At 42.1% G+C, this 25,995-nt stretch overlaps 1 protein-coding gene and 1 long non-coding RNA gene across 9 annotated transcripts in view; one reads left to right on the forward strand and one right to left on the reverse strand.

Moving 5' to 3' along the window:
* The window catches only part of ZDHHC11 (zinc finger DHHC-type containing 11), a 79,859-nt gene extending 54,880 nt beyond the window's left edge, over window positions 1–24,979 (reverse strand). For 2 of the 8 annotated variants that reach the window (XM_053260984.1, XM_053260981.1), the window contains exons 1-3: window positions 24,905–24,979; window positions 20,021–20,168; window positions 13,814–13,890 (exon numbers count right to left, since the gene is read on the reverse strand). Coding sequence is in view for 3 of the 8 variants with exons in the window: in XM_053260978.1 (XP_053116953.1) it covers window positions 24,905–24,925 (21 nt within the window). In the remaining 5 variants the exon portion in view is untranslated. The other 6 variants (XM_053260983.1, XM_053260982.1, XM_053260977.1 and 3 more) reach the window with 4 other exon arrangements.
* Window positions 1–25,995, forward strand: part of LOC128329561 (uncharacterized) — a 63,859-nt gene that overhangs the window by 27,106 nt on the left and 10,758 nt on the right. The window lies entirely within an intron of this gene.

Raw genomic sequence — 25,995 nt, forward strand, 5'->3', positions numbered from 1 at the left:
GCATGGAATTGGCCTTTTTCACAGCTGTTGCACATTGGGTTGACACTTTCAACGAGCTGTCCACCACGACCCCAAGAACCTCTCCTGGTCAGTCACAGACAGCTCAGATCCCATCAGCATATACCTGAAGTTGGGGTTTTTCATCCCAATGTGCATTACTTTACATTTGCCAACACTGAATCGCATCTGCCATATGTCGCCCACTCACCCAGTTTGGAGAGATCCTTTTGGAGCTCCTCACAATCCATTTTGGATTTCACTACCTGAAAGTTTGGTATCATCTGCAAATTTGGCCACCTCGCTACTTACCCCTACTTCTAGATCATTTATAAATAAATTAAGAAGCCCCGGTCCCAGTACAGATCCCTGAGGGACCCCACTTCTTACTTCCCTCCATTGTGAAAACTCTCCATTTATTCCTACCCTCTGTTTCCTGTCCTTCAACCCAGTTAGCAATCCACACATGTACTTGTCCCCTTATCGCATTACTGCTAAGTTTCCTCAAGAGTCTTTGATGAGGAACTTTGTTGAAAGCTTTTTTGAAGTCCAGGTATACTATGTCAACTGGATCACCTTTATCCACTTCTTGTGGGCATTCTTGTTATTCTCTCTCTGGTTTTGAAGTTCACTCTCATTCGTTGCTCATTTGTTTGCACCTTTAAATCTATGAATTACTGAGATTTATTGGCCTCCTGGTTCACATTCATTCTTCCTCTTTAGTTTACATTTTTACTCTTCCTGTTCTTATTATTGGTGATTTTTATATTCACATTGACTTGCATTCAGAATCTTCTACTCAACGTTCTCTCTCTCAAATTCTTTTAGTTTAAACTCTCGTCTCCTCCTCCAATGCATTCTGCTGGTCACATCTTGGACTTGATAATCATTTCTTCATTATGCATCTTGTCTCTAATCCCAATTCTGTTTCTTTTGGGGTTTCAAATCATTTTCTTCTCAAATTCAAGTCTTATATTCCACTTCTACTCGTGTTCCAATTTTCAAACCTTTTCAAAATCTTCATTCTTTAGAGTCCAATCAGGTCTCCCTAAACATTTCTCATCTCTCCTCCCTCCTCTCACAATCTCTAAAATCTGCTGCTCTCATTTTATCCTGCACTCCATCTTTTTAAAACTCCCATGCTCTCATTTCCTTTTGTTTTTCTCATCCCACTCCTCCTTAGCTTTAGTTGTCTTTCTTACCCTATTTTCATACCTGCAACGGAAGCTCTGAACATCTCTGGTGCAAATTGTACTCTGTCCAGTTTTTATTATTTCCTTATTCATTATTTTCCTTATTCATTATTTCCTCTTTTTGAGGAATTTCCCTCCCATTTTTATATAGTACTTTGCTCATATTTAGGCACTTTGATAAATAATATAGGTTAATGAACATATTGTTTGATCATACTTTTTCTATAATTGTTCAGGTGCCTTTTCCAGGTTACAAGATTGATATGGGAGCTGTTTTCCCATAGATTCATTAGTAGTGCTATGGTAGCATTTAAAGTCCTGTAACCCTGTAGATAAGGCTGATCATCACACAATTTCCCCTGCTTACATGATTGTGGGTCTTGTTGTGTTACCACAAAGCCCTGGAAAGAATCTATGCAAGATCTGCTCTCACAGCAATTGGTTTATGTTTATGGTGTGGACATACCCCGAAATTCATTGAGTGATTTGATGGACAGAAATATTTCCTATTTCCCTTAAGTGTTGTTACAGCTAGTCTAAGGTAGTGGACTGGAACCAGAGTTTAGTTCAGAACTCAGACCTATTTTCAATAGTAATGTTCAGCTCAGAGGAACACTGGTACAAGGCCTCACTCAACTCTGAGTGAAATGATTCACTCCTATGAGACAAGCTGGAAGCTAATCCTTTACTTCCTCTGACAGAATGCTTACCATGTTGATGTCACTTATATTGTTTTGCCTTAGTCAAATGGATTGATTAACTAGCATCAAACATGTACCCTTTTGCTGTTACTTTGAACATACTTTTCTTATAATTACACACTAGGTAGATGTACACAAGAAGTAATTTAATTGCTATGTCACACATATAGCTTAGCTTCATCCTTCTTAAACAACCCCTTTTGACTTTTCTTGCTCTTTGGAGCAAGAGGTGCTAGGAGCTTGCCTCTGAGGCAAAGACAAACCAACAACTTAAGAAATGCAGATGTTTGGAGAGCAAACAGAGGAACAAATTGCTTCCTGACAACAAAAAGACAGTATGCAGAGGATGCCGCTCTGAACTGGTCTAACAAAGAAACAGTTTTGTCATGAGAGAGAAGTTTTATGATAAGAGTGACTGACACGTTTGAGATCCATGACAGAAATTGCTATCTTGAAAGAACTCCTAGTGCAGATCTGTAGGATCCAGCTACTATAAAAAGGGGTCTCTGCTGTGTAGTGAGTAGTCAACATTACCCAGCCATGATGCTTCTCTCTCTGCCTTGCTCTGAGTATCTACCACCAGCCTGTTTTTACTGCTTGAAGCCTGCATCATTCCCAAGCCTAGCAACAAACAAGTCATTTGAACAAGTCCTTCTCCATGACTGGTGAAATGCCTATTCAACAGCTCAGCCTGCTCCCTCCTCCCTACTAATCAATGCCATCCCCTTTCCTAAGCCCTCCCTTCTTTCTTCTCTCTCTGTTTCTCTCTAAAATGTTATTGGGATTTGCTAGACAGCTGTAATTGCTGACTGCACACGCATGCCAACACAATAGTGCACATTGCACTATACTTTGAATCAGAAACATGTTTAATTTGGATGATCTGTTTGAATTTTATCTTGATGAGCAACTTTCTATAATAAAGCCAATTGAACTTTGAGTGTGTGTCTCTCTGTCTCTGTTTGCATGCCCAGATACTACATGGTCACCATCTCCAAGAACCAATTCAGTTTATGTATGTTGTGACTTCCTCTCTTTCCCTCTGAGCATATACAGAGTACGAAACCAGGAGTAGTTCACAACAGTGTTCAAAGCCTTCCATATATATTCTCCCAGTAAACCTTAGAACAACCCTGTACAGTAGACCTGTACTGCTGTCACTATATATCAAAGAAACCTTATGATCCTAGCTATGGTTCAGTTTGTGGCAAAGAAAAACAATTCAAGTGAGCCAGCAGCCTCTAGTGGTGAGCTGCATAAAGTTCAACATCACAAGCATCAAGCACTACAAAGGGATGAAAGAGGACATTTTCCCCTGCTTACATGATTGTGGGTCTTTCCTCTGCTTACATGATTGTGCCCAGTGCTGTCCTTCGTCTGGAAGCAGGACTGCTAGAAGTAGAGGCCAGAGCATGGATTAATATCTTCGAATTCTGGCTGAAGCTGGTTTCCTGCCCTGCAGGACTAGCTCCACTTGTGTTAGCTATCATTCCAGGCAGAAAAGAGAGCTGGATGAAGGGCTACATCACCATGGTTTCTCCCCTTTTGCATTAATAACTCTGAGGCATGAAAATGCCAGGGTCAAACTCAGACAAAGAATATATGATATGGAGCATCAAATTGATCAGGGCTCAATTCCTGTTGGTGTCCATTTGGGCAACCAAGTTCTGAGTTTCATTCCTGCCAGATACCTAAACCAGATAATCGTGCCAAAATACCACAGAGCTCTGACACAGGCGCGATGCCATGCCTTGCAATCAGCTGTCCTGGAAGGGAGATATCAAAAAATCCCCTGCAAAGAATATACTGGTCCCTGCAAATCAGGAGATATTGAAACAACAGCTCATGTGCTCCTCCATTGTGAATTTTACCAAGATATACGGTGTAAACATATTACCCCTTTTATTAATTGCCATCCAGATTGTACAAATTCTTTTTGTCTTTATTATCTTTTAAGTGACCAGAATGACCTGAGATCCTATAATGTGGCTACGTTCTATTTGATAGCCAGTAAAATCCACCAGGAGTTTCATTAAGAATCATTGTTAACTGATCTGTATGCTTAAGCATAAGTATAAATTTTAAGCATAAGTATGCTTAAAATTTCTTCACATTTGAGGTGTGAACATATGCAATGTCCTTCCTCATAAAACACATGCTTTAGAAGAATACTGTGGTTATTGCAGTTTAGTTCCTCATGATGCAAGAAAGTTATCAGACATTTCAGGGTACTGTTCTACTTGCCACAACTCCCCAAAGTTTGACTCCAAGTTCCCACATTACAAAAAGAATTCCTTTTTTAAAGTTTCAAAGTTTTGTTTATGACAATTTTAATTAGTTTTATATCATTTTTAGGTTTTAGTTGCTGTTTAAATGGTAAACCACCCTGAGATTTTATATAGGGCAGTATCCATATAGGGCAGAATCCATACTCTTTGGCATAGTCTCATTTTAATGTTTTACTTTTAAAATCTGCATGTCAATATAATCTTTCCTTTAAGAATCTGAGGTGACATCAAATCCAAACAAATGGAATTTAAATCAAGCTTTAAAATACAACAGTATGCTTGCTATAATGTATATTTAGGAATGTCATGTGGAAGAACACTCATATTGAAAGAGATCCATGAGACTTAGCTACCCTTGTACCACTCAACCATAGGTAATCCACAGGGTACCAAAGCTGTTTCAGAGCCCCAACCATATAAAATATAGATTGTAAGGCAAATTAAAATCTTCTCCGCACTTTATCTCACAGACACAAAGGTAAAATGTTTCAGGCAATTGCAAACAAATGCTAGCTGTTTTTTCAATTCCATTCAATTCCTTTATTACGATCACAGACCAGCACAGTTTACAAACAGAAGTTCAACAAAAACCTACAGTTTTATAATACAGTAGTTAACCACATGCTTAAGCATACAGATCAGTTAACAACGATTCTTAATGAACTCCTGGTGGATTTTACTGGCTATCAAACAGAACGTAGCCACATTATAGGATCTCAGGTCATTCTGCTCACTTAAAAGATAATTAAGACAAAAAGAATTTGTACAATCTGGATGGGAATTAATAAAAGGAGTAATTTTTTACACCGTATATCTTGGTAAAATTCATAGTGGAGGAGCACATGAGCTGTTGTTTCAATATCTCCTGATTTGCAGGGACCAGTATATTCTAGGCTTGTGCCCGAAACGTTTCGGAGGCCATTGTAAAGGCCTCCAAAACGTTTCGGCGCTGGGGCAGGATTTGGTGCTTCGGCACCAGCAGGGGTAGTACTTTAAGGGCGGGGGAGGGTGTACTCACCACCCCCCGCCGCGTTTCCCCCACCGGCGCTCTGCAAATTTCAAGCCCCTCGGGGCGGCAGCATTCCTCCCTGCCGCCCCGTTCCCCCCGTCGGCCAGAAGTTGCAAGCGCGCGTGCGTGCGTCTGTAGTGTGCGCACACGCACGCACAACAGGCACATGCGCACTCACAACTTCCGGCCACTTCCGGCCGACGGGGGGAATGGGGCGGCAGGGAGGAACGCTGCCGCCCCAAGGGGCTTGAAATTTGCAGAGCGCCGGCGCGGGAAACACGGCGGGGGTGGTGGTGGTGAGTATACCCTCCCCCACCCTTAACTACCCCGCCGGTGCCGAAGACCATTCGGGCACATCCCTAGTATATTCTTTGTAGGGGATTTTTTGATATCTCCCTTCCAAGACGGCTGATTGCAAGGCATGGCATCGCGCCTGTGTCAGAGCTCTGTGGTATTTTGGCACGATTATCTGGTTTAGGTATCTGGCAGGAATGAAACTCAGAACTTGGTTGCCCAAATGAACACCAACAGGAATTGAGCCCTTAACAATTTGATGCTCCATATCATATATTCTTTGTCTGAGTTTGACCCTCACATTTTCATGCCTCAGAGTTATTAATGCAAAAGGGGAGAAACCATGGTGATGTAGCCCTTCATCCAGCTCTCTTTTCTGCCTGGAATGATAGCTAACATAAGTGGAGCTAGGCCTGCAGGGCGGGAAACCAGCTTCAGCCAGAATTCAAAGATATCAATCCATGCTCTGGCCTCTACTTCTAGCAGTCCTGCTTCCAGACGAAGGACAGCACTGGGCACACACCGGGGTACCTGAAAAATGTTCCTCAGCAACTTAGATTGCATGGCCTCTACCTTAGAGAACTTAAATTACATGCCAAGTTGAGCTCCATATAGGAGCTGTGTTCATACTTTGACCAAAAAGAGCTTTATTGCTGAGGGGATAAACTGGGCACCCCTGGAGCGATGGAAAGATTGAATTGCTTGTGTACATTCTGCCTCACATATTCCCTGTGTGCACCCCTTCTGCCTGAAGTCAATGATAACTAATATTTGTTATTTATGGGGGGTGGGGAGGTCAGAAGCTGGCTTTGAAGGGGCAGAAACAATTTACATTTCCATTCACCCTAGACAGAGAATCACATTTTAAAGACAGACAACAACAGTGTTGCTACACTATATTGACAACTGAGGTAACAAGGCAATGCCAAAACATTCATAGTGCTTACTCTTTCAAGTTGGCTTCATAGCACCGTTAAACACTGGTGGCGAGGGGGAAACAATTTAATCATGGTTTAGTTGCCAAGTTACTATTGAGAGAGATGAAATGACTTGGAGTTAGAGCCATGCATTTCTGAGCTGGTTCCTAGATCCAAAGAAAGTTTGTTGAGGCCCCATTTAACTTAGCATGCATCAAGTGAAGCTTCATTGAGTCTTTTGTGAACCCTGGAGAATCAGCATCATAAAGGGTTCAGCCCTCAACTCCACTTCCAAGACAAAACACCATCTCTCTTTTTGTGGAGGCATTGTCTCATTCCTTTTGCTACATAAACTGTTTTGTGGACTTTTTTTTTTTTAAGGGCAGTATAAAAATATTCTAAATTATTATTATTAAGAAGATCCACAGTTCTAATTCAAAAATTGCCAAAGTGACAACAGAAAAGAAATTAGACATTGATTAATAGCAATCTTAGAAATTAATTAATAGCATTGTCAGAAATTACTTATTTTTAGAGAATGGCTACCACAAACTCACAGCCACACAACATAGCATTTCCATTAAAAATGCTTCAGCTTCTTAGAAATCTGTAGAAGAGCCACCATTCTAAAAATCTACTTTGATTTCAGTAACAAAATGGAATGGAGCACAGATGGGGGGAAATGCCTCCTTTTATTCTTCCTACCCTTGTATGAATGCTCTGTGTAGTTCAGCAAAGGGAGCTTTTAACTTCACAGCATGCATCTCCTGGCTTTAATCCTCACCGCCAGAATACTTACTATGAGTATTTGAGCAGGACAGTTCCCACTCTCTCTTTCCACTTTTCTCCCCTTCCACCTGACATTCTCATATGTCCTTATCAAGTCATTCTGAGTACGTTTTTGTTTGTTTAATTTACAAACGTATATACTTCCGTGTATCTAGGGAGCCCCATCAAGTATGCAGAAACTATTGACTTGCTTCAGAATGGCACAATCGAACTTTCAAGTCAACAGGAATGAGATCACCCAAGCAGTAATAGAGAGAATTATTTCAAGGGGAGGGAAGAGAAGAAATAGTTTTTTTCCTGGTTTATTGTTAATGTGAAATGAAAAGTAAAAGAGAAGCAATTTTATTTATTTATTTATTGTTGCATTTATATACCGCCTTTCGTTAAAAGACAGCCCCAAGGCAGTTTACAAAAGTTAAAACATACAATAAAAAGACAATAAAAGTATTAAGCTTAAAAATATATAAAAACAAACCAAATTTAAAATCTATAAAATACAAGCATAAAAACGATACAACAGGTAAAAACACATAGAAGCAGCAGTAAAAACTATTATGTAAAAGCCTGGATAAAAAGCCAAGTTTTAACAAGCTTTCTAAAAGCCGTGATGGAGTCCGAGGAGCGAATGGCCACTGGGAGAGCATTCCAAAGTCTGGGGGCAGCAACAGAGAAGGCCCTGCCCCATGTGCACGACAGCCGGGCCTCTCTCATTGTCGGCACCTGGAGCAGGGCCCCCTCAGATGTTCTCGTCAATTGTATGCTTGAATCAAATGTGGGTTGCATAGTCACATTGCAAATGGCTTTTAAAAGCAAACAAAATGCTTTAAATCTCACATGGGCAAATAACCTAAAGAAACTGGGCACACTGCCTCCCATCAACACAACCAACACTCCAACCCCATTGCTACTGTTCCACCAGGAGGTTTTTCACACATGGCTCTATGCCTCGGGGTATCTGAAGAGCTAATCTGGAGGCATTTTAATTTGAGGGATTAGATGGACCATTCACATAGCCATCATCACCTCCATCAACACCTTCAGAGAAAGCAGAAGCCACGGAGTTTTTTTCAAAAGCTGCTGGAAATAGAGGGGTTTTTTTTACCCCGGACATTTTTTAAAACTTATTTTTATTTTACATTTATATCCCGCTCTTCCTCCAAGGAGCCCAGTACTACATACTTGAGTTTCTCCTCACAACAACCCTGTGAAGTAGGTTAGGCTGAGAGAGAAGTGACTGGTCCAGAGTCACCCAGCTATTATCATGGCTGAATGGGGATTTGAACTCAGGTCTCCCCGGTCCTAGTCCAGCACTCTAACCACTACACCATGCTGGCTCTGGACATAACTTGGGCTAAGCCAGAATTGCCTCCTTTCAGAGAAAAACAAAGCCCTATCTTGGTCCCTGATAGCCCGCAGGGAGGTTGGGTTAAATCCTGTGAATATGTGGACTGGCACACTCCAATCAGGAGTGGAGGGGGGGAGCCCTTTCTGTAAAACCTCCGGGCAGCCTAATCTTTGCTTACCTCAGACATGTGTTCTTATCATTTACCCACAAGCCAAACTGTTGCATCTCCCCGCAAATACAGATTCTGGAATGCTTTCCCGGTGGCTATTCACTCCTCCATCTCCATCACAGTTTTAGAAAGCATGTGAAATCTTGGCTTTTTACCCAGACTTTTATATGATGGTCTCTACTGCTGCTTCTTTGTATTTTGTATGGTTAATATTGTGCTAGTATTTAAAATCTTTTTAGTCATGTCTATGTTTTTATATTCTAGCTTAATATTTTAATTGTGTAATTTTTATAGTCTTTTTTGTGAACCGCCTTGAGATTGTTTTAATGAAAGGAGGTATACAAATTTAACAATAAAAATAAATACACCAACAACATTGCTGCTTAATACTCCACAACTCCCCAGTTACTTTCCCTGTGCTGATGTGCATGCACACAGATTCACACACATACACTGGAGATGGTTTCATATTTCCATTAAACAGTTAAGCTTATGAGCAAGGTACTATATACTATGCATTTCAACATCTCACATGAGTAGGCTCTTCCCCACAATGTCTTAAATAAAACATACTCGTATACGTACCCAATCCCAAAATGCACAGCAACACTGAAAATAGTGATAGAAAAATCCCTGGGTTTCAGAATAATGTAACCGTATGCCTCGATATCCTCTCCAGGATCTATATCTTTGCCGACAGCAAAGACTGAAGCATGAAGGACAGCTCATTCTAGCCAAAAGGACAGCTCCCACCAACAGAGAGCCGATGTAAGAGATGAGGAAAAAGAAAATTTTTACTGAGAGCTCAGTCATACACCTAGATCATACGAAATTTTAGCCATTGGATCTGCCAGCTTTTACAAACACAAACACCACAGTTAAATAAGATTATCAGTAGGATTAGGCTGCCTCAGAGAATAATGGAAAGAAGAAGGAAACCACAATGAGGAAGCAAGCACTCTATCAACAACTTGTACAGCAGAATTGCTAGGGAGTATTTTGGGGAAATAATGCAGAAACAATACATTTTGATGATAGAGCCATGGGCAAAAACTATCACCACAAATACAGTTTTGATCAACTTTGAAACAAGCACCTACTGATCTTTATAACTGAAGTTTAATCCTGCAGTTATATTTCAAATGTTTCAAACTGTCTTTCTCAATTTTTTTTTTAAAAATTACAAATAATTTCTTCTTTCTTCACTTTTCCATTCTGAAGATAGAAGTTAAGAGTTTGAAGTTTATTTAGTATATCTGAATATACTAAATATGGGTGGAAATCCATACTAGATTTCTATCCATCTGCAACAAGGCACTTTGGGTAGGAGCTGCCATCGAAACACCCAGGAGTGGTGCTGGACTATAAATGGATTTACTGTGCTCTGCCTTTTATGTAGTTTCTCTGTGTATATTTGATCTGGTTGTTGGCTTCTAATGTATATTTTAGTTTCATTTATTGAATCAAATTTGATTTGTATTTTACTACAAGACACTATGAGCAAAAAACTAATTAGAAAGGTAGCCAATAAATAATTGATAAATAAAGCAAAAAATTCAGCTCCTGGCGATAGGGAGTTAGAGTCAAGAGGAGATTTTGACAGGAGTAGTTTCCAACATTGGAAGTTAGAAGCCCCTAGCAAAGATCCAGAGAATAGTTCCGAGTGTACATAGCATCGTTCTAATACTGATATTAAGCAGGTTTGATGGTGCTGATAATCAAAGTTATTCCGGTACTCACTGGCATCTCCAGGTAGGGCTGGGAGAGACTCTGTCTGAAACTGCTGCTGCCAGTCAGTGCTGACATTACTGTGCTAAATGGACCAATGATCTGACCTGGTATAGGCAGGTTCCTATGTAAAATATTTATTAGCAAATTCCTTTCTGTAAAACTAGGTATGAATAAAAGTGTCTGCCTTGCTTAGTTGTCATTTTTATTTTATGTTTTATATATTCTGTTATGCTTAGACAAGGTTTATAATCCACACCTATTGTGTAACTGTCTAGCACCCCTGTTTTTATCCCTGCTAAGTGAGCAAAGAGACAACTTTTAAAGTGGTGATACTCTTATATTTAGCATGGGGAGAGCAACTGGTACAATCCAGTCATAGCACAGCATCCCTTCAGTGGTTGTTGCTGGTACCTGCCTTATATTTCTTTTAGATTGTGAACCCTTTGGGGACAGGGGACCATTTTATTTATGTATTTTTCTTTGTAAACCACTTTGTGAACTTTAGTTGAAGAGCGGTATATTAGTAGTAGTAGTAGTAGTAGTAGTAGCAGTAGCAGTAGCAGGAGCACCTCAAGTGCTGAGCACAAATTGGAAATTAGTGTTGCTAACCTGTGATTGTCAAAATTCGAGACTATAATAAAGAGACTCTGAACATAATGATGTTCACATGGGGAAACAGCGCCCCCTCCCCCTATTTAATAAGACAAGACAACTTATTAAATAACCAAAAAGAGATCCAGGAACACACATATACTTCACCTACAAACAAACATGCCTTGTCTCTTTACAAAATACACATTGCTTCACCAGATCTATTTCAAGGGAGGCAGGAAGTATGTCAGCAACCTGATTCTTGCTGCTGCTGGGCCAGGTCCAGTGGAGGAGCTAGAATGGCAGCTGTTGCAAGCCTGGGCCTGCAGAAGACGTCAGCAAGGCACTGCAGGTCTCTGTGGTGGAGCAGGCTTGCTGCTCCACAGTAAAGTGAGGGGACTTGCACAGGAAAATAAAAAAGGGCCGCCTACCACATTTTAGCGTCAAAGGCAATGACTTCAGCATACTGATCCAGGCTAGTATACCTATCCCTCAATTACAGCAACCCTGGAATGTAATCATTGCCTACAAGTTAATAAGTACATGGCATTTGCACAAGTCTGGAGGCATACTAACATTATACTATTAGTCCAATGAGCTTTCATTGTTCATTGCAGTTCTCAAGTGGGATCAAGGAGATCCCGGAAGTCCTCAGTGTGAAGATTAGTAACAGAGAAAAGGCTTTGCTGGAAGTCAGCTTGCCCACCCACCATCAATCTTCCCCTACAATACACAGCCACATGGCGTATTTGCTCTGTTCATCCAGGGCTACCAAGAAGCCTGATCTCCTAAGTAAACATACCCCCCTAAAGCCTCTGTAATGCACACAGGTTCTGCAGCAGACCAATGCCAAGCCAAGACATAATGCTGCCTGAACCGCTTCCCTTCCTTCACACCTCTTTCTCTTTCTTTCATTTTGCTGAGCAAAGAGGCACCTTTTTAAAGTGGTGATTCTCTTTATTTAGCAGGAGAAGAGCAACTGGCCCTATCCATCCCCTGTACAGCATCCTTTCAGTGGCTGTTGCTGGTGTCCATCTTATGTTTCTTTTTTAGATTGTGAGCCCTTTAGGGACAGGGACCCATTCTGTTTGTTTGTTTATATCTATGAAAACCGTTTTGGGAACTTTTGGTGAAAAGCGGTAAATAAATATTCACCTTACTAGATCCCCCTCCCCACCTTTTATATCTGCGTAGGGGAGAGAATGTGAAATTTAGGATTTCCAGTTGGTTCTCTCGGTACACAAGAAAGGATGTAAGCAAGTTCACTTACAAGTGAGTAAGAACGCGAGTGTGACAAATGCCCTCAAATCTGTGTGACTTGCTTCACTGTGCTTCTCGTGGCAGGGCTAACCCTGCAGCATACACACAGTCAGTGCTGACTCGATTTGGGGGGGATGGGGTTGTCCTTGGGCAAGTTGCCCTGCGGGTGCCCCCTCCTCCTTGCCACAGCCACAGCCACAGCTCCCCATTTGTTGGTCCTCTCTCCCTCCAAGTCCAATGAACACCACCACCCAGAGCAGAGTGCAAGGCAAGTGGAAATTGCTGCTCCTGCTCCTCTCTCTCCTCATGCTCCGAGAAAGTAGATTAAACAAGCAGCAGCAGGGTCAAGGGGGCTCCAGGGCTGGCAGTGGCCCCTCACTTGGGTGTAGGCCCCAGAGCAGGTGTCTGACTATAAATACCCCTGAATAGGAAAATAAATATACCTCTGGATATAAATATCCTGCACCCTTACATGGTAGGCAGAGAAATAGTTCCCTGAAAGTTTTTATCTTTTGTATTTTCACACTGCCTGATATGTATAACTCTAGATAGTGTACAAAATTTAACACTCAATATAAAACAGAGTATGTTAAAATTTCACAAAATACAGTTAAAACCATCTCAGAAAATAAACATTTTAAGATTAATTAAAAGCTTGAGGAAACAGGTGTGTCTTGAGGGTCTTGCTAAAAGCAAACAGGAGGTGATGCTCTTATTTTGACAGGGAAATGAGGAAAGTTGAAAGCCTCTGCTTTACTTTATCAGTAAATATACTCATTTCAGTAGCTGACATTGCGAGACATGTTAAGCAGATATGAACAGCCTATGAGCAAAGATGTTAGAATCCCCCACCCTTCCATCATACTTCAGCACCTGATAAAGTCAAGGGAAGCAGTAGGGAAAGAAGATCAAGTTCTCCCTCACTACTTGTCAGGATGATACAGAGAACTGCTCATTAAGTTATTACATACACTAAGGATGTAACTAAGAAAATGTGATTGTCTGGTGTAAAGACAATGTGTGACCTGTGTGATGTTTGGTGTAAAGAATGGAAGGCATATAGCACAGTCTTTACTTTTAATGAAATATACTCAGTCTCCACTCTTTCCACAAACATAATTACCATAATGTAGTTTCTTCTATTTAAAGTGCCACCAAACACTGAATACAGTGCCTAGTTTCCTTTCACCAAAAATCCAAGACTTCAGGAGAATTTCCCCCTGCTTACTCACCTCTGCTGCCACTTTCAACATACGCCTCCATTCAACCCACTCCCTTTGCCTCTCCCTCAGCAAGCAAGGCCAGAGAGAAAACGAGGCTGTCCTTCTAAAACTCCTCCAGGATCTCAAGGCTTTTAAAAATTCCAGAACCTTACAAGAGACGACTTATTTTATGCAGCATTTCCAGAGATGTACAAAGCTGTTCAATCTACCTCTGTCAACATGGCCTTTACCAACTTTCAGAGGGGGAAAGATTTTTTTGTTGCTTTTAAACAGAGCTACTCTCTGCAACTATGGTAACAGACTCACCACTCCACTTATTTTCAAACCAGGGCTTCTCCTGGGTCCTATGAAGGAAGTTGTTCAAGGAATCGCCTTTCTATATTCTATTAGGCAGGAAAACTTTTGTTTGATAGAATTCTGGTTTTAAAAAACATTCATTTCATATAATAAACCATTATCAGAAGAGCAAATAAGCTAGCAAAGTTCCAAGCAGCCAAGAGTCAGGCAGCAAACTAGGTGAACTAATGCAAAACACCTACGTGTTAATACATACGTCTTATCAAAGTTTGGTTGGCCATGTCCTTTGTGTTTCTCTGACATGAAAGTAGACAAATATATTAGAAGAAGATTAATTTTCTCTGTGGTAGAAGGTTTCCAGAATTCAAGAGCCCAGTGAAAAGGCTGCCAACTTTTGTTCTTTAACCAGCTTCTGTTTCCTTAACAACAGCTTGATATGCAGATATTTAGCCGGTGAAAATATGTATATACGCGCTGTGAAAAACTTCACTTGCTCATTTGTACAGAGAAATCTGATGAAAAAGACACAACAGCAGGCAAACCCATGTTTTTCTCATCGGTTGACAACCCAACAGTCACCAGCAAACTGTTGCATTTTGGGACCTGCACGTCTTTATACAATTTCAAGTTTTTTACTCAGGATTTACTCTACTCAGGTTCTCTCTCTATGGAATGATTGACAGTCTTGCTGATTTGTGCAACTGCATGCAGAGGGTGGTAAGTTATCACCTTTGGTTGTGGAGATTTCTGCCCTTGCACTATGGCATGCTTTGCAACCCAATCCTAAACATGTCTATTTCAGATAACATTCCACTGATTCAGTTGGGCCTAAGAAGTATGTTAAGGATTACAGTCTTTTATGATACACAGAAGCAGAGGCGTATATAGGGAAAATAGCGCCTAGGGCAAGCACTGAAATTGCGCCCCCTGTCCAAACATCTGACACCCATCTTTCAGATAACTTCACCATAATATCAGCTGAAAAATACAAGTCAAGCTTGTTAATCTTTTACTATTTCAAAAACTATTTAGCAGTGGACGTAGCCAGACCAAAAAATGCTGGACTACAAATTTCAGTATGCTGGGGCTCATGATATACCCAAATACTATGTGGAGGTGTACTTGGAAAACCAAACAGAAGTGTCTGTCTATTTCTCTACTATGCATTGTAGCATCACTATTACAAAAGTTTTAAAAATAAATGGAGATTTTTACTTTTCCCAAATACTCTGAAAATAATTAAAGGATATGCAGAGTAAACTGCATACCTGCTTGGAATATATTCTAGTATTTCAGAAAGACAGTTAAAATGAGAGAAAGAGAGCAAGAAACTCCCAGTGGGCCTTAATACTAAGGATTTTACACTGATTCAAAGACAAACTCACCATTAATAGCCATATTATTAAGACATCACATTTAACTCACTTATCACAAGAAGCAAGGTAAGAGCAAATGAATACAATCGCAGCTCATAAGCTTCAGCTCAGTATTCACAAGCCTCGATTCTCTGGACATAGTGCCAAACTAAATATGTGTACAGTGACATATTAATTTTTTAAAAAATATTTTTACCTGTAGCCCCTTCGGGGGGCTTCCTAAAGGCTGGCGGGGTGTCTGCAAAGGTTCCCCCTCCCCTCTATGGCCTCGCAGGGACCATATGAGCATGTGCAGTGGTCATTTTTTAAAATAAATTTTATTTTTTAAAAATGGCTACTGAAAACAAAATGGCCACCGTGCATGCTCAAATGGCCTCTGCAAGGCCTGGCATGGCCTAGGGCCTCACAGAGGCCATTTCAGCATGCACGGTCGCCATTTTGTTTTCAGCTGCCATTTTACAAAGAAAATTAATTTTAAAAAATGGTGCCCCCCTTCAAGTGGCACCCGGGGTATGTGCCCTGCCTGCCCCACCATAGATACACCCCTGCACAGAAGTAAATCTCACTGTGTTCAATGGTGCTTACTCCCAGACAAGTATGTGTGGGTTTGCAGCCACTCAGCCTGATCTTATGTTTACTCAGAAGTAAATCCCACTGAATTCCATTTGATTCACTCCCCAGTAAATATGCAAAGGAACACAGCTTTAGTACTACTGATTCTAATATGGAACCCTGATAATCTGAACGCAATTAGGAATTAAGATTAAAAACTACTATTCAATTATTTTAGAGTGGTGTTATTTGATAATGGTGCTGTCTGAATCTATGTGGGGTGTGAATTGCTGCATAGCAGGGACATTTAGGCAGTTATGTTTCACATCCATTCCAAATGTAGCTTTCTGCAAAATAATAATCTTTATTTTTTAGTCCATCTTGTCTGAACCTCTGCTCAGTGCAGAAAATCCGGAGCTAGAGTGTCCTCCAAAAATGGCTTCTGAAATTCTGTCCCTCTGGGACAGCAAATCTTTGCCATCTTCCATGTGCCTCTTTCATCAGGCCTTGCTGAAGGAGAACCAACATGGCTTCTGCAAGGGCAAGTGTTGCCTCACTAACCTTTCAGAATCTTTGAGAGTGTCTGTACTGGGACCAGTGCTCATTAACTTATTCATGTTGGGGTAAGCAGCAAAGTGGCCAAATTTGGAGCTGGCACTAAACTATTTGATTGATTGATTGATTGATTGATTGATTGATTAAGTGCCATCGAGTCGGTGTCGACTCTTAGCGACCACATAGATTCTCTCCAGGATGACCTGTCTTCAACTTGGCCTTTAAGGTCTCTCAGTGGTGCATTCATTGCTGTCGTAATCGAGTCCATCCCCCTTGCTGCTGGTCGTTTTCTTCGCTTTCCTTCAACATTTCCTAGCATTAAGGACTTCTCAAGGGAAAGAAGTCCATACCCTAAACTATTTAGGGTAGTGAAATCTAAAACAGATTGTGAGGAGCTCTAAAAGGATCTCTCCAAACTGGGTGTGGGCGACAAAATAGCAAATGCAGTTCAATATAAGCAAATGTAAAGTGATTCTATTGGAGCAAAAAAAAAAAAAAAAACCAACCCCAACTTAACATATACACTGATGTGGTCTGAGCTGTCGGTGACAGACCAGGAGAGAGATCTTGGAGTCATGGTGGATAGTTCATTGAAAGTGTCGACTCAGTGCATGGCAGATGTGAAAAATACAAATTCCATGGGATCATTAGGAAGGGGATTGTAGTGAAATATGATCCTACCAAGGGGAAGGGCCAATTACTGGGAGTGGGAGTGTTAAGCATGCCATGTGCATTTGTTTTGGAGACCTTCTACAGCTCAAGCAGAGTTAAAACAATAAGGAAGCTGTTCCTGTTTCAACTGAGTCCTTGCATCATTACTTTTATTATTATTTTATTATTCCTACATCATGTACGAAGTTGAGGCAACTTCCTAGTAGGGATGTGCACACAACCAGCAACTGCCAGTTCAAAGGTGTGTGCGTGTGGGGTAACTTTAAGGACTGGGGAAGGTGCTCTTACCCCCCGCCACATTTTTCTCACTGGCACTGTTCTCAAAAATGGTCCTGCTCGGGTGGCAGTGTACCTCCTCACCATCCCAGTACGTTGTGGACCGGAAGTGGCTGCTGTGCATGTGCATGTTGCGATGTGCATGTGAATGAGTGCAACGTGCACCTGCACAGTGGGCACTTCCTGTCTGCGACATACTGGGGTGGCAAGGAGGTACGCTGCCTCCCCGGTGGGACCATTTTTTAGAACAGTGCTGGTGGGGGAAACGCGGGTGGGGGAGAACACCCTCCCCAGTTCTTAAAGTTATCCCCCCACCACCTTCGAACCAGCCAAACCGTTGGTCTTTCAAACCGGTCTGGAGGGCCTCTGAACTGGTTCCGTGCACATCCCTGCTTCCTAGAGTCTCTGGAGTAGCAGAAAAGAAGCAAAAAGAAAAGAAACTGCTTCTGCTGAACTGAGGCCTAGCATGGCAAAGTTATCTCTGCCAGAAGGCTTTGATTGTAATAGGCCTGCAGGATGGCCTGACTGGAAGCAGTGGTTCTCCTGTTGCAGGATTGCTACAAAGCTGCATGCTGAAGAGAAAGAAATCAAGGTTTGTGCTCTCATTTATGCAATGGGCCCATAAGCAAAGCAGATTTTAAAGTCCTTTACCTTTGCTGTTGCTGCTGGGGATAGGGATAATTATCTCATAGTCCTTGGAAAATTTTATGAATATTTTGTGCCAAAGAAGAACCTTATTCATGAGAGGTCCTGGTTCCACCAGAGGCCTGGGGAACCAGCTGAGGACGTAAGAAAAAGCTGATGACTATGAGTTTGGGAACAGCAAAACTTGAAACTATTAGTGAGAGACTAATTGTGGGCACTTTGGATAAAGACTTATCTTAGAAGCTGCAGATGGAAAGTAACCTAGCCCCAGAAGGGGCAGTGCAGGTTATAAGAAATTCAGAACTGGTCAAGGTTCAGAAGCTTTATTGGAGCTTCAGGAAATTTTTAAGCAGCCCTGGAGGTCAAAACACTCCTGTGAGGAGAAGAAAGATAAACAGCCAGCTCAGGCAAGCTGTGCCCAAAGAAAAAACCAGCCTGCCCCAAAACAGAGGAAAGATTCTAATTGCCACACACTGTGGTAAAGCACATTCAAAGAAAGCAGTGTCCAGCAAAGACTACAATAAGCCACAAATGTGGGGGAGAATTGTCATTTTGTGAGAGAAGGGGTGATAGAAGTTGCAAATCAAAATAATCCAGATGAAAACTTATTTTTTGGACCAATCACATGCCTAGATGGCTCTACTGGGAGGTGCAGCTGCAAATTAATAGTGTCCTAGTTGGATTCAAAATTGATACAGGCACTGATGTGTGATCTCAGAATCTGTTTACAGGAGGTTTTGCAACCCACCTCCTCTCCAGCAGACATCTGCATGCCTCACTGGTCCTGGAGGGCAGGATCTAAATTGCATGTGGTGCCTTACAGCCACTACCCAATATAGAGGCAAGGAATACAACTTCAAAATATATGTGCTAGATTCTCAGATTAACAATCTTCTGAGCCAGGACACAGCTACTGCAATGGGCCTGGCTAGTCACCTGAAAGGACTTTCTACAGAGCCTCATGATGACATAGGAACCTTGAAGACAGCATCAATACTGATAAGACTCAAGGAAAGGGCAGTTCCTTATGCAGTCCATACAGCTAGAACAGTATCAGTTCCACTACTTCCTAAAGTTAAAGCTGAATTAGAGAGGATGGTTAGATGTGGAGTTACTAAACCAATCACAGAACCTACTGACTGATGTGCGCCAGTGGTACCAGTACCAAAGAAGGATGGCACAGTTCATAAAACAGCTGAACAAACAGCACTGTTAACATAAAACAGCTGAACAAAGCTGTGGAAAGAGAAAAATACACCCTCCCCATGGTGAACGATATCCTTCCATACCTAGCAGGTGTCCAAGTATTTTCATTGCTGGATGCAGCCCGTGGATTTTGGCAGATCCGGCTGGAACCTTCCTGTGCCAAACTAACAACATTCATAACACCATTTGGAAGATATTTCTTCAAAAGATTACCTTTTGGAATTTCTAGTGCTCCAGAATTGTTTCAAAGGGTCATGCCAGAGGTTTTGCAAAACCTGGAGGGAGATTCTGTGTTCATGGCTGACATTATTTATGGCGTTACCAAGGACAAGCATGGTGAGATACTGGCTAAAGTCTAGGAGACTGTAAAAGCTGCTGGATTAAAGCTGAATGAAAGCAAGTGCCTTCTGTGCCAGACAGAGCTCACCTATCTGGGACACCACATAGATGAATGTGCCCAGATCCCAAGAAGGTGAAGACTATTTCTATGATCAAACCTCCAGAGCCTGTAGCTGAGTTGTGGAGATTCCTTGGCATGGTACACTGTCTAGGAAGATTTTTACTAAAGTTAGCAAAAGTGTGAAACCCTTTAAATGGTTTGTTAAAGGCAAACACTGCTTGATATTGGGGCCAAAAACAAGATGAAGCTATCACAAGAGTAAAACAACTTTTAACAGAGACTCCAATGCTAGCATTTTATGATGTCAATCATCACACTATTGTCAGTGCTGATGCTAGCAGCTAGGAGGAGTGTTACTGCAAGATCACAAAGGAGAGTTGAAACCAGTGGCCTACTGCTCCAGGACACTCACAGATGCAGAAACCTGATATGCTCAAATTGAGAAGGAGTGCCTGGCAGCAGTTTGGGCATGTGAGAGGTTCTCAAAGCATCTCTTTGGGCTGCAATCCTTTAAGCTCTATACAGACCACAAACCTTTGGTGCCCCTGATAAATTGCAAGAATTTGGATCGGGTGCCAATCTGATGCCAGTCTCCTCCTCAGAATGGTCTCCTCCTCAGAATGATGCGATATAACCCTCTCGCTGAGTACAAGCAAGGCAAGACACTTGTAGTAGCAGATATCTGTGAAATACAAGGAACAAGATATCTAGTTGTTATAGTCAATTTCTCTAGGTAGAAGTGAAAATTCCTTGAACTTGCACATCTGCCTGATCTTACAAGATCTAGCACCATCAGTTGTTTAAAGAATATAATGACCAGATGAGGGGTGTCCTGATGAACTTGTATCAGATTATGCCCCACAATTGGGCAAGAGTTTGCTCATTTTGCAGAAAAATACAATTTTTGTCACATCACAATCAGTCTGCACTATCCACAAGCCACTGGGGAAGCAGAGAGAGCAGTCCAAACTGCAAAGTGGATTTGGGCTCAAGATGATCCATTTATGGCCTTACTGAACTACAGAGTAATTCCCATTAATGCCGCCAAGTATAGTCCAGCACAGCTAATCATGGGTCAGCAGCTATGGAGATCTGTTCCAGCTTTGGAAACGTCCTTGCTCCCTCGGTGGCCAGACATGGAGGCAGTCCGTGTGGCGGATGAGAAGGTGAAAGAAAGATAAATTTCATTTTTATAGGCATTACAGGATGAGGACTTTAGCAGACCTGTATCCTGGTTCCCAGGTGCTAACTGAGCAGAGAGACACCTTTTAAAGTGGTGATTCTCTTATATTTAGCAGTGGGAGAGCAACTGGCCCTATCCAGCCCCATCACAGCATCCCTCCAGTGGCTGTTGCTGGTATCTGCCTTATGTTTCTGTTTAGATTGTGAGCCCTTTGGGGACAGGGGAGCATCTTATTTATGTATTCATTTTTATATATAAACTGTTTTGAGAATGTTGGTTGAAGAGTGGTATATAAATATCCGTGGTGGTGGTAGTTGATGAATTAAATTAGACAGTCAGAAAGGCTGGTCAGAACCAGCAACTATTCAAAAACAATACCAGATACCACAGTTTTATATTGTCAAATCCAGCAATGGCACAGTTAGAAAGAATAGGAGACATCTACAAAGTGTACCAGCGCCACACCCCATTACAGCAGTATAACTAGAGCTTTCAGAAGAAATGCCATTGGGAGAACTGGGGGTGCCATAGGAGCATCCAACTGGGATTGAAATAGCACTCTTAAATAATGGCCAAACCCAACCACCATTTGGTAAAGCTTGTTCCTCATCTTCACTTGGGGAGCAGATAACCTCTAGTGGTTGTGTGATACAGAAGCCTGAACGTTACAGAGACTGAGCAGTACATAGCTTTTAAAAAGTACCCATTTGAGAGGCAGAATAATCCCCAGGAGGTTTTTCATACATGGCTCTATGCCTCGGGGCAGGGCATAGCCACTATTGGGCAACCGGGTTCAAAGCACCCGGGTCACCGCCCCTCAGGGGCCACGCCTCATAGCCCCGACATCCCCCACATCTGATGTCAGTCATGCGGGGGTCTGGTTTAGTTCTAGAGCAGGGCCGCATGGCCCCGTTGTTTGCAGTGTGGCCAGGAGCAGATCTTCCCTGCCTTAGACAGGGAGAGCCACTTCTGGTTGCACTGCACTGCACTGACCCCGATCTAGCCCCCAAGTGGGACACGCGGCCCTGTTCAGGAGTTAGGTGGCCAGCGCTGCGTTCACGAAGCGCCCAGGAGAGGATCTCCCTGCCTTTAAGGCAGGGGAGAGCCACTCCTGGCCGTGCTGCAAATACAGTGCTGGCCTGAATCTAACTCCCAAATGGGGCCGCACGGCCCCGTTCGGGAGCCAGACCACACCCCCGCGTCTGACTTCAGATGTGGGTGTGTGGCTAACCCCCGCGTCTGACATCAGACATAGGGGGCGGGGCAAGCTGGACTACTGCGGTGGCTGGACACAAGCCACCACTGTTCTGGCTCTGATACTGCCTCGGGGTATCTGAAGAGCAAATCTGCTTCACAGCAGATTTGCAGCATTTTAATTTGAAGGATTAGATGGACCAACCTCCTTCGCATAGCCATCAGTACCTCCATCCACACCTTCGGAGAAAGCAGAAGCCCCGGAGTTTTTTTCAAAAGCTGCTGGAAATAGAGGATTTTTTTTACCCCGGACATAACTCGGGCTAAGGCAGAATTTGGAGCTTCCCTTCAGAGAAAATCAAAACCCTGTCTGTCCTGGTCCATGATAGCCTGCAGGGAGGTCGGGTTAAATCCAGCAAATATGCGGACTGGCACACTCCAATCAAGAGTGGATTCGGGAGGAAAGCCCTGTCTGTAAAATCTCCAGGTGCTGTTAGAGGTGACTCACAGTCTGCTCATCACTTCCAGTTAGGAATTGTTTAAAAAGGTTTTGTTTTCATTGTTTTTCCTTCCTTATTGGGTTGGGTAGTTTGAAACTCAAAAGGGGGAAATGTAGTGAAATGTGATCCTACCAAGGCGAGGGCCCAAAGGCCTCATAAGGAGTGGGAGTGTGTGTGAATGTGTGTGCTTTTTTTCAGGAGACCATCTGCAGCTCAAGCAAAGTTAAAACAATAAAGAAGCTGTTCCTGTATCAACTGTCCTCACATTATTACTTTTATTATTCTCATCAAGCACAGGGATATAACATTCAAATGCTAATATTATAATGCCTTTATACAAATCTATGGTGTGGCCACATTTGGAGAACTGCATACAGTATCTTCAGAAGGACATTGTAGAACTGGAAAAGGCCATTATATTCATTTTTAGCTATGTAAATCACTTTGGGAACTTTTGTTGAAAAGCAGTATATAAATATTTGTCATATTTGTATAGAAGAGGGCAACCAAAATTATCAGGGGCCTGGAGCAACTTCCTTATTAGGCAAGGCTACAGCATCTGGGTTTTTTTTTAGTTTAGGGTTAGAGTTAGACATGATAGATGTCTCCACTATGGAGAGACATGATAGAGGTGTATAAAATTATGCGTGGAGTAGAGAGAGTGAACAGAAAGAAAGTTTTATTCCTCTCTCACAACACTAGAACCAGGGGTCATCCGATGAACCTGAAGGCCAGGAAATTTAGCAACAGGAAGTATTTTTTCACACAGTGCATAATTAATCGATGGAATTCTCTGCCACGGGATATGGTGATGGCCACTAGCTTGGATGGCTTTAAAGGGGCTTATACAAATACATGGAGAACAGGTCTATCAGTGGCTGCCAGTCTGGTGGCTATAGCCACCAGCCTCAGAGGCAAGGTGCCTCTAAATACCAGTTACGGGAGCAACAGCAAGAGAAAGGACATGCCCTCATCTGTTGCCTGTGGGCTTCTCAGAGGCATCTGGTGGGCCACTGTGGAAAACAAGATGCTGGACTAGATAGGCCTTGGGCATGATACAGCAAGGCTGTTCTTATGTTCTCTAGGTCTTTCCCTCTGTGTGTGCGTCTCTCATGCTTGAATGTTGCCCTTACAATTTCACTGCTTGCCAGTAGATGGCGCTGGTTCTTGGGCTTTTTTTCTAAATGCCTTTGTAAAGCTATTTCCTCCCTCTTTGGGTGTTCAGTGGGATCCATCGCCCACAAATGAATCACCATACTTAGTCACAACCCAAATTGTATACTTAGTGCCTCAGCACTAAGGGTTGGCAGTGGCTAGCACAGGCCCTAACCAGTCAGAAGTCAAAATAGCTTACAGGCACCTATTCTGACCATTAGGCAGCAAACAAGGCCAGCCCAGTCATTTGATTTCCCATGGTCCTTCTAAGCAGGCTGAGCAGATTATCTGGAGTTTTGTTCGTTTATCTGCACTAAATTAACAAGTACGAAGCACAACTACAGTATAAGCTGTACTTATTTAGTACTTAGAGTAATGACTAAGTGTGAGCTGAGAAGTTCTGGGTTCACGTTTTGCCTCCGCTATAAACTCACTAGGCCTTAGGCAAAGACTATTTCTCAGCCTGAGCCCACTATCTGCAATATAGTTTTAGAAGTATTATGGAGACAATGAAGCATTTTTAACACTCTCAAGTGCTATATACATTCTAGAAGTATTATTATTATTAATTATTATTAATGCATGGGTTGATGCTGAGCAGAAAGGAATGGGTAAGTTGTAAAGAAGCTTTTATCTCTCCTACATGAACAAAAACTGTGCTGCCTTGCAGTCTTGATTATGTTTTTTTCACACTGGAGGCATCAAATGGTTGTAAACAACATACAGTTGGTCCTCATTATTCACGGGGGTTCCATTTTCGCCTGTAGGTACAAATATGGAAACCGTGAATAACGAAACCTTGAGTCATTGGGAATTGGAGTTGTTAGGTTTCCTTGAGCTTTAAAAAAGGACCCCAAAAAGCATAAATAAAGGGAATAAAGCATAGTACCTTGCTTTCCAGGCCTCCAGCCATCAAGAAAGGCCCCTCAAAACCCACAAATCCTCCAAATGTTTGATAATTTTTTCAAAAATTATTGGGCTTTTTCTGAAGAGCCACAAAATGGCTCCATGCTGCAAAATCGTGACCAGAAATGACATCAGAAGTCATTTCCGGCCACCCAGGAACAGCGGATAGGTAAATTTTGCCTATTTTTAAAACCATGGATAAAGAAACTGGGTCCCTATGACCCAAACATGGATTCACAGGTGCCAGGACCACAAGCGACACACACACACATTATGTTCTCTTCTGAGACCCTTGAAAGAAATGGGGGACACAAATGTGTGCAGGGGGAGGCAGGTAATATTCAAAAGAAGCTCCTAAATATAGCACTCTGCCTCAGATGCATTCATTTGTACCAGTCCAATATACCATCCCAGCCAGCCAGCCAACCTGCACTCTCTACCAAAGACCTTAAAACTGACTGAATCAGAAGTTAAGACAACCTGTGACTGCATAGCCTCCATCTGATCTTGAGCTGCTGCTTCCTCTTGTTAGAATGTTAGGGCTTAGAGGAGTTGCTGTGGCAACCAACTGACAAGGATACAAGTTACCTGAAGAACTTAGTTGTGGGGTGTTAAGTCAGGATTGTTTCTGATCAATAAAACCGTTTATTTCCCACATAAGTGTAAATGCCTGCATTTACAAGTGTGCAAGAATGCATCAGTAGGGAACCCTCCACCAGGTTTTCTTTCCTTCTCTTTCTTTCTTTCTCTCTCTCTCTCCCTCCCTCCCTCTTTCTTTTTTTGCAGTTTTAAAAACTGTGGTCTCTACTTTAAAAATCAAGTCAAATAAAATGGTCCTCAAAATTAGGATATGGTGGTAAAAAACCTTGCTAATAAAAAGGACCCACAGATAAAAGTAATGATCACTTGAACCATATTGTTTCCTCTTATCAATCAAATTATATTTTTGATTAAAAAAATACCAACATACTGTATACAGGATACTCAGATTCTCAGAGAAACTACACAACATTCACTATCCATGCTTATCTAGAGATTTCCCTGAAAAATTTCAGCTAAAGAGATTCCCTTCTCTAAACATACACAGAGACAGCTCCCACCCCTGAGCTCTGTTAGTGATAAAACAGCAAACAAAGATATTGATCAGATATTTGCTTATATTCTTTTTGTTTCCTGTGGCTTCACAAATCTCTTCAATTTCCATTGTGTCTGCTCCATTTCCCACTTCTGTGTCCATAACTGTGATGTGTGTCAGTGCTGTGGAAAGAGAAGTCAAGACCACAAACACAGTGGAAGCTTCATCTCCTGTTGTGTGTGCTGACCTCACTGCTGACTTCATAATGAGGCTGTGCACACGAGCAGGCTGAGTAGGACTGCTTGTGTGCAGCACCAGGACTCAGGCTGATCCCAGCGCTGCTTCCCCAAGCCTGAGTTTTGTACCCAGGCTTTTAGCTGGGTTAAAGGGCACAAGTGCTCCCTTTACCCCAGGTATGGGGTTGTGTGTAAGCTCATTGTGTGGTGCATTGTGGGATTCCTGGAGGCCGTAAAAATGGGTCCCTGCCTCCAGACAC

The sequence above is a fragment of the Hemicordylus capensis genome, chromosome 6 (assembly GCF_027244095.1).
Source record: "Hemicordylus capensis ecotype Gifberg chromosome 6, rHemCap1.1.pri, whole genome shotgun sequence".
Taxonomy (NCBI): Eukaryota; Metazoa; Chordata; class Lepidosauria; order Squamata; family Cordylidae; genus Hemicordylus; species Hemicordylus capensis.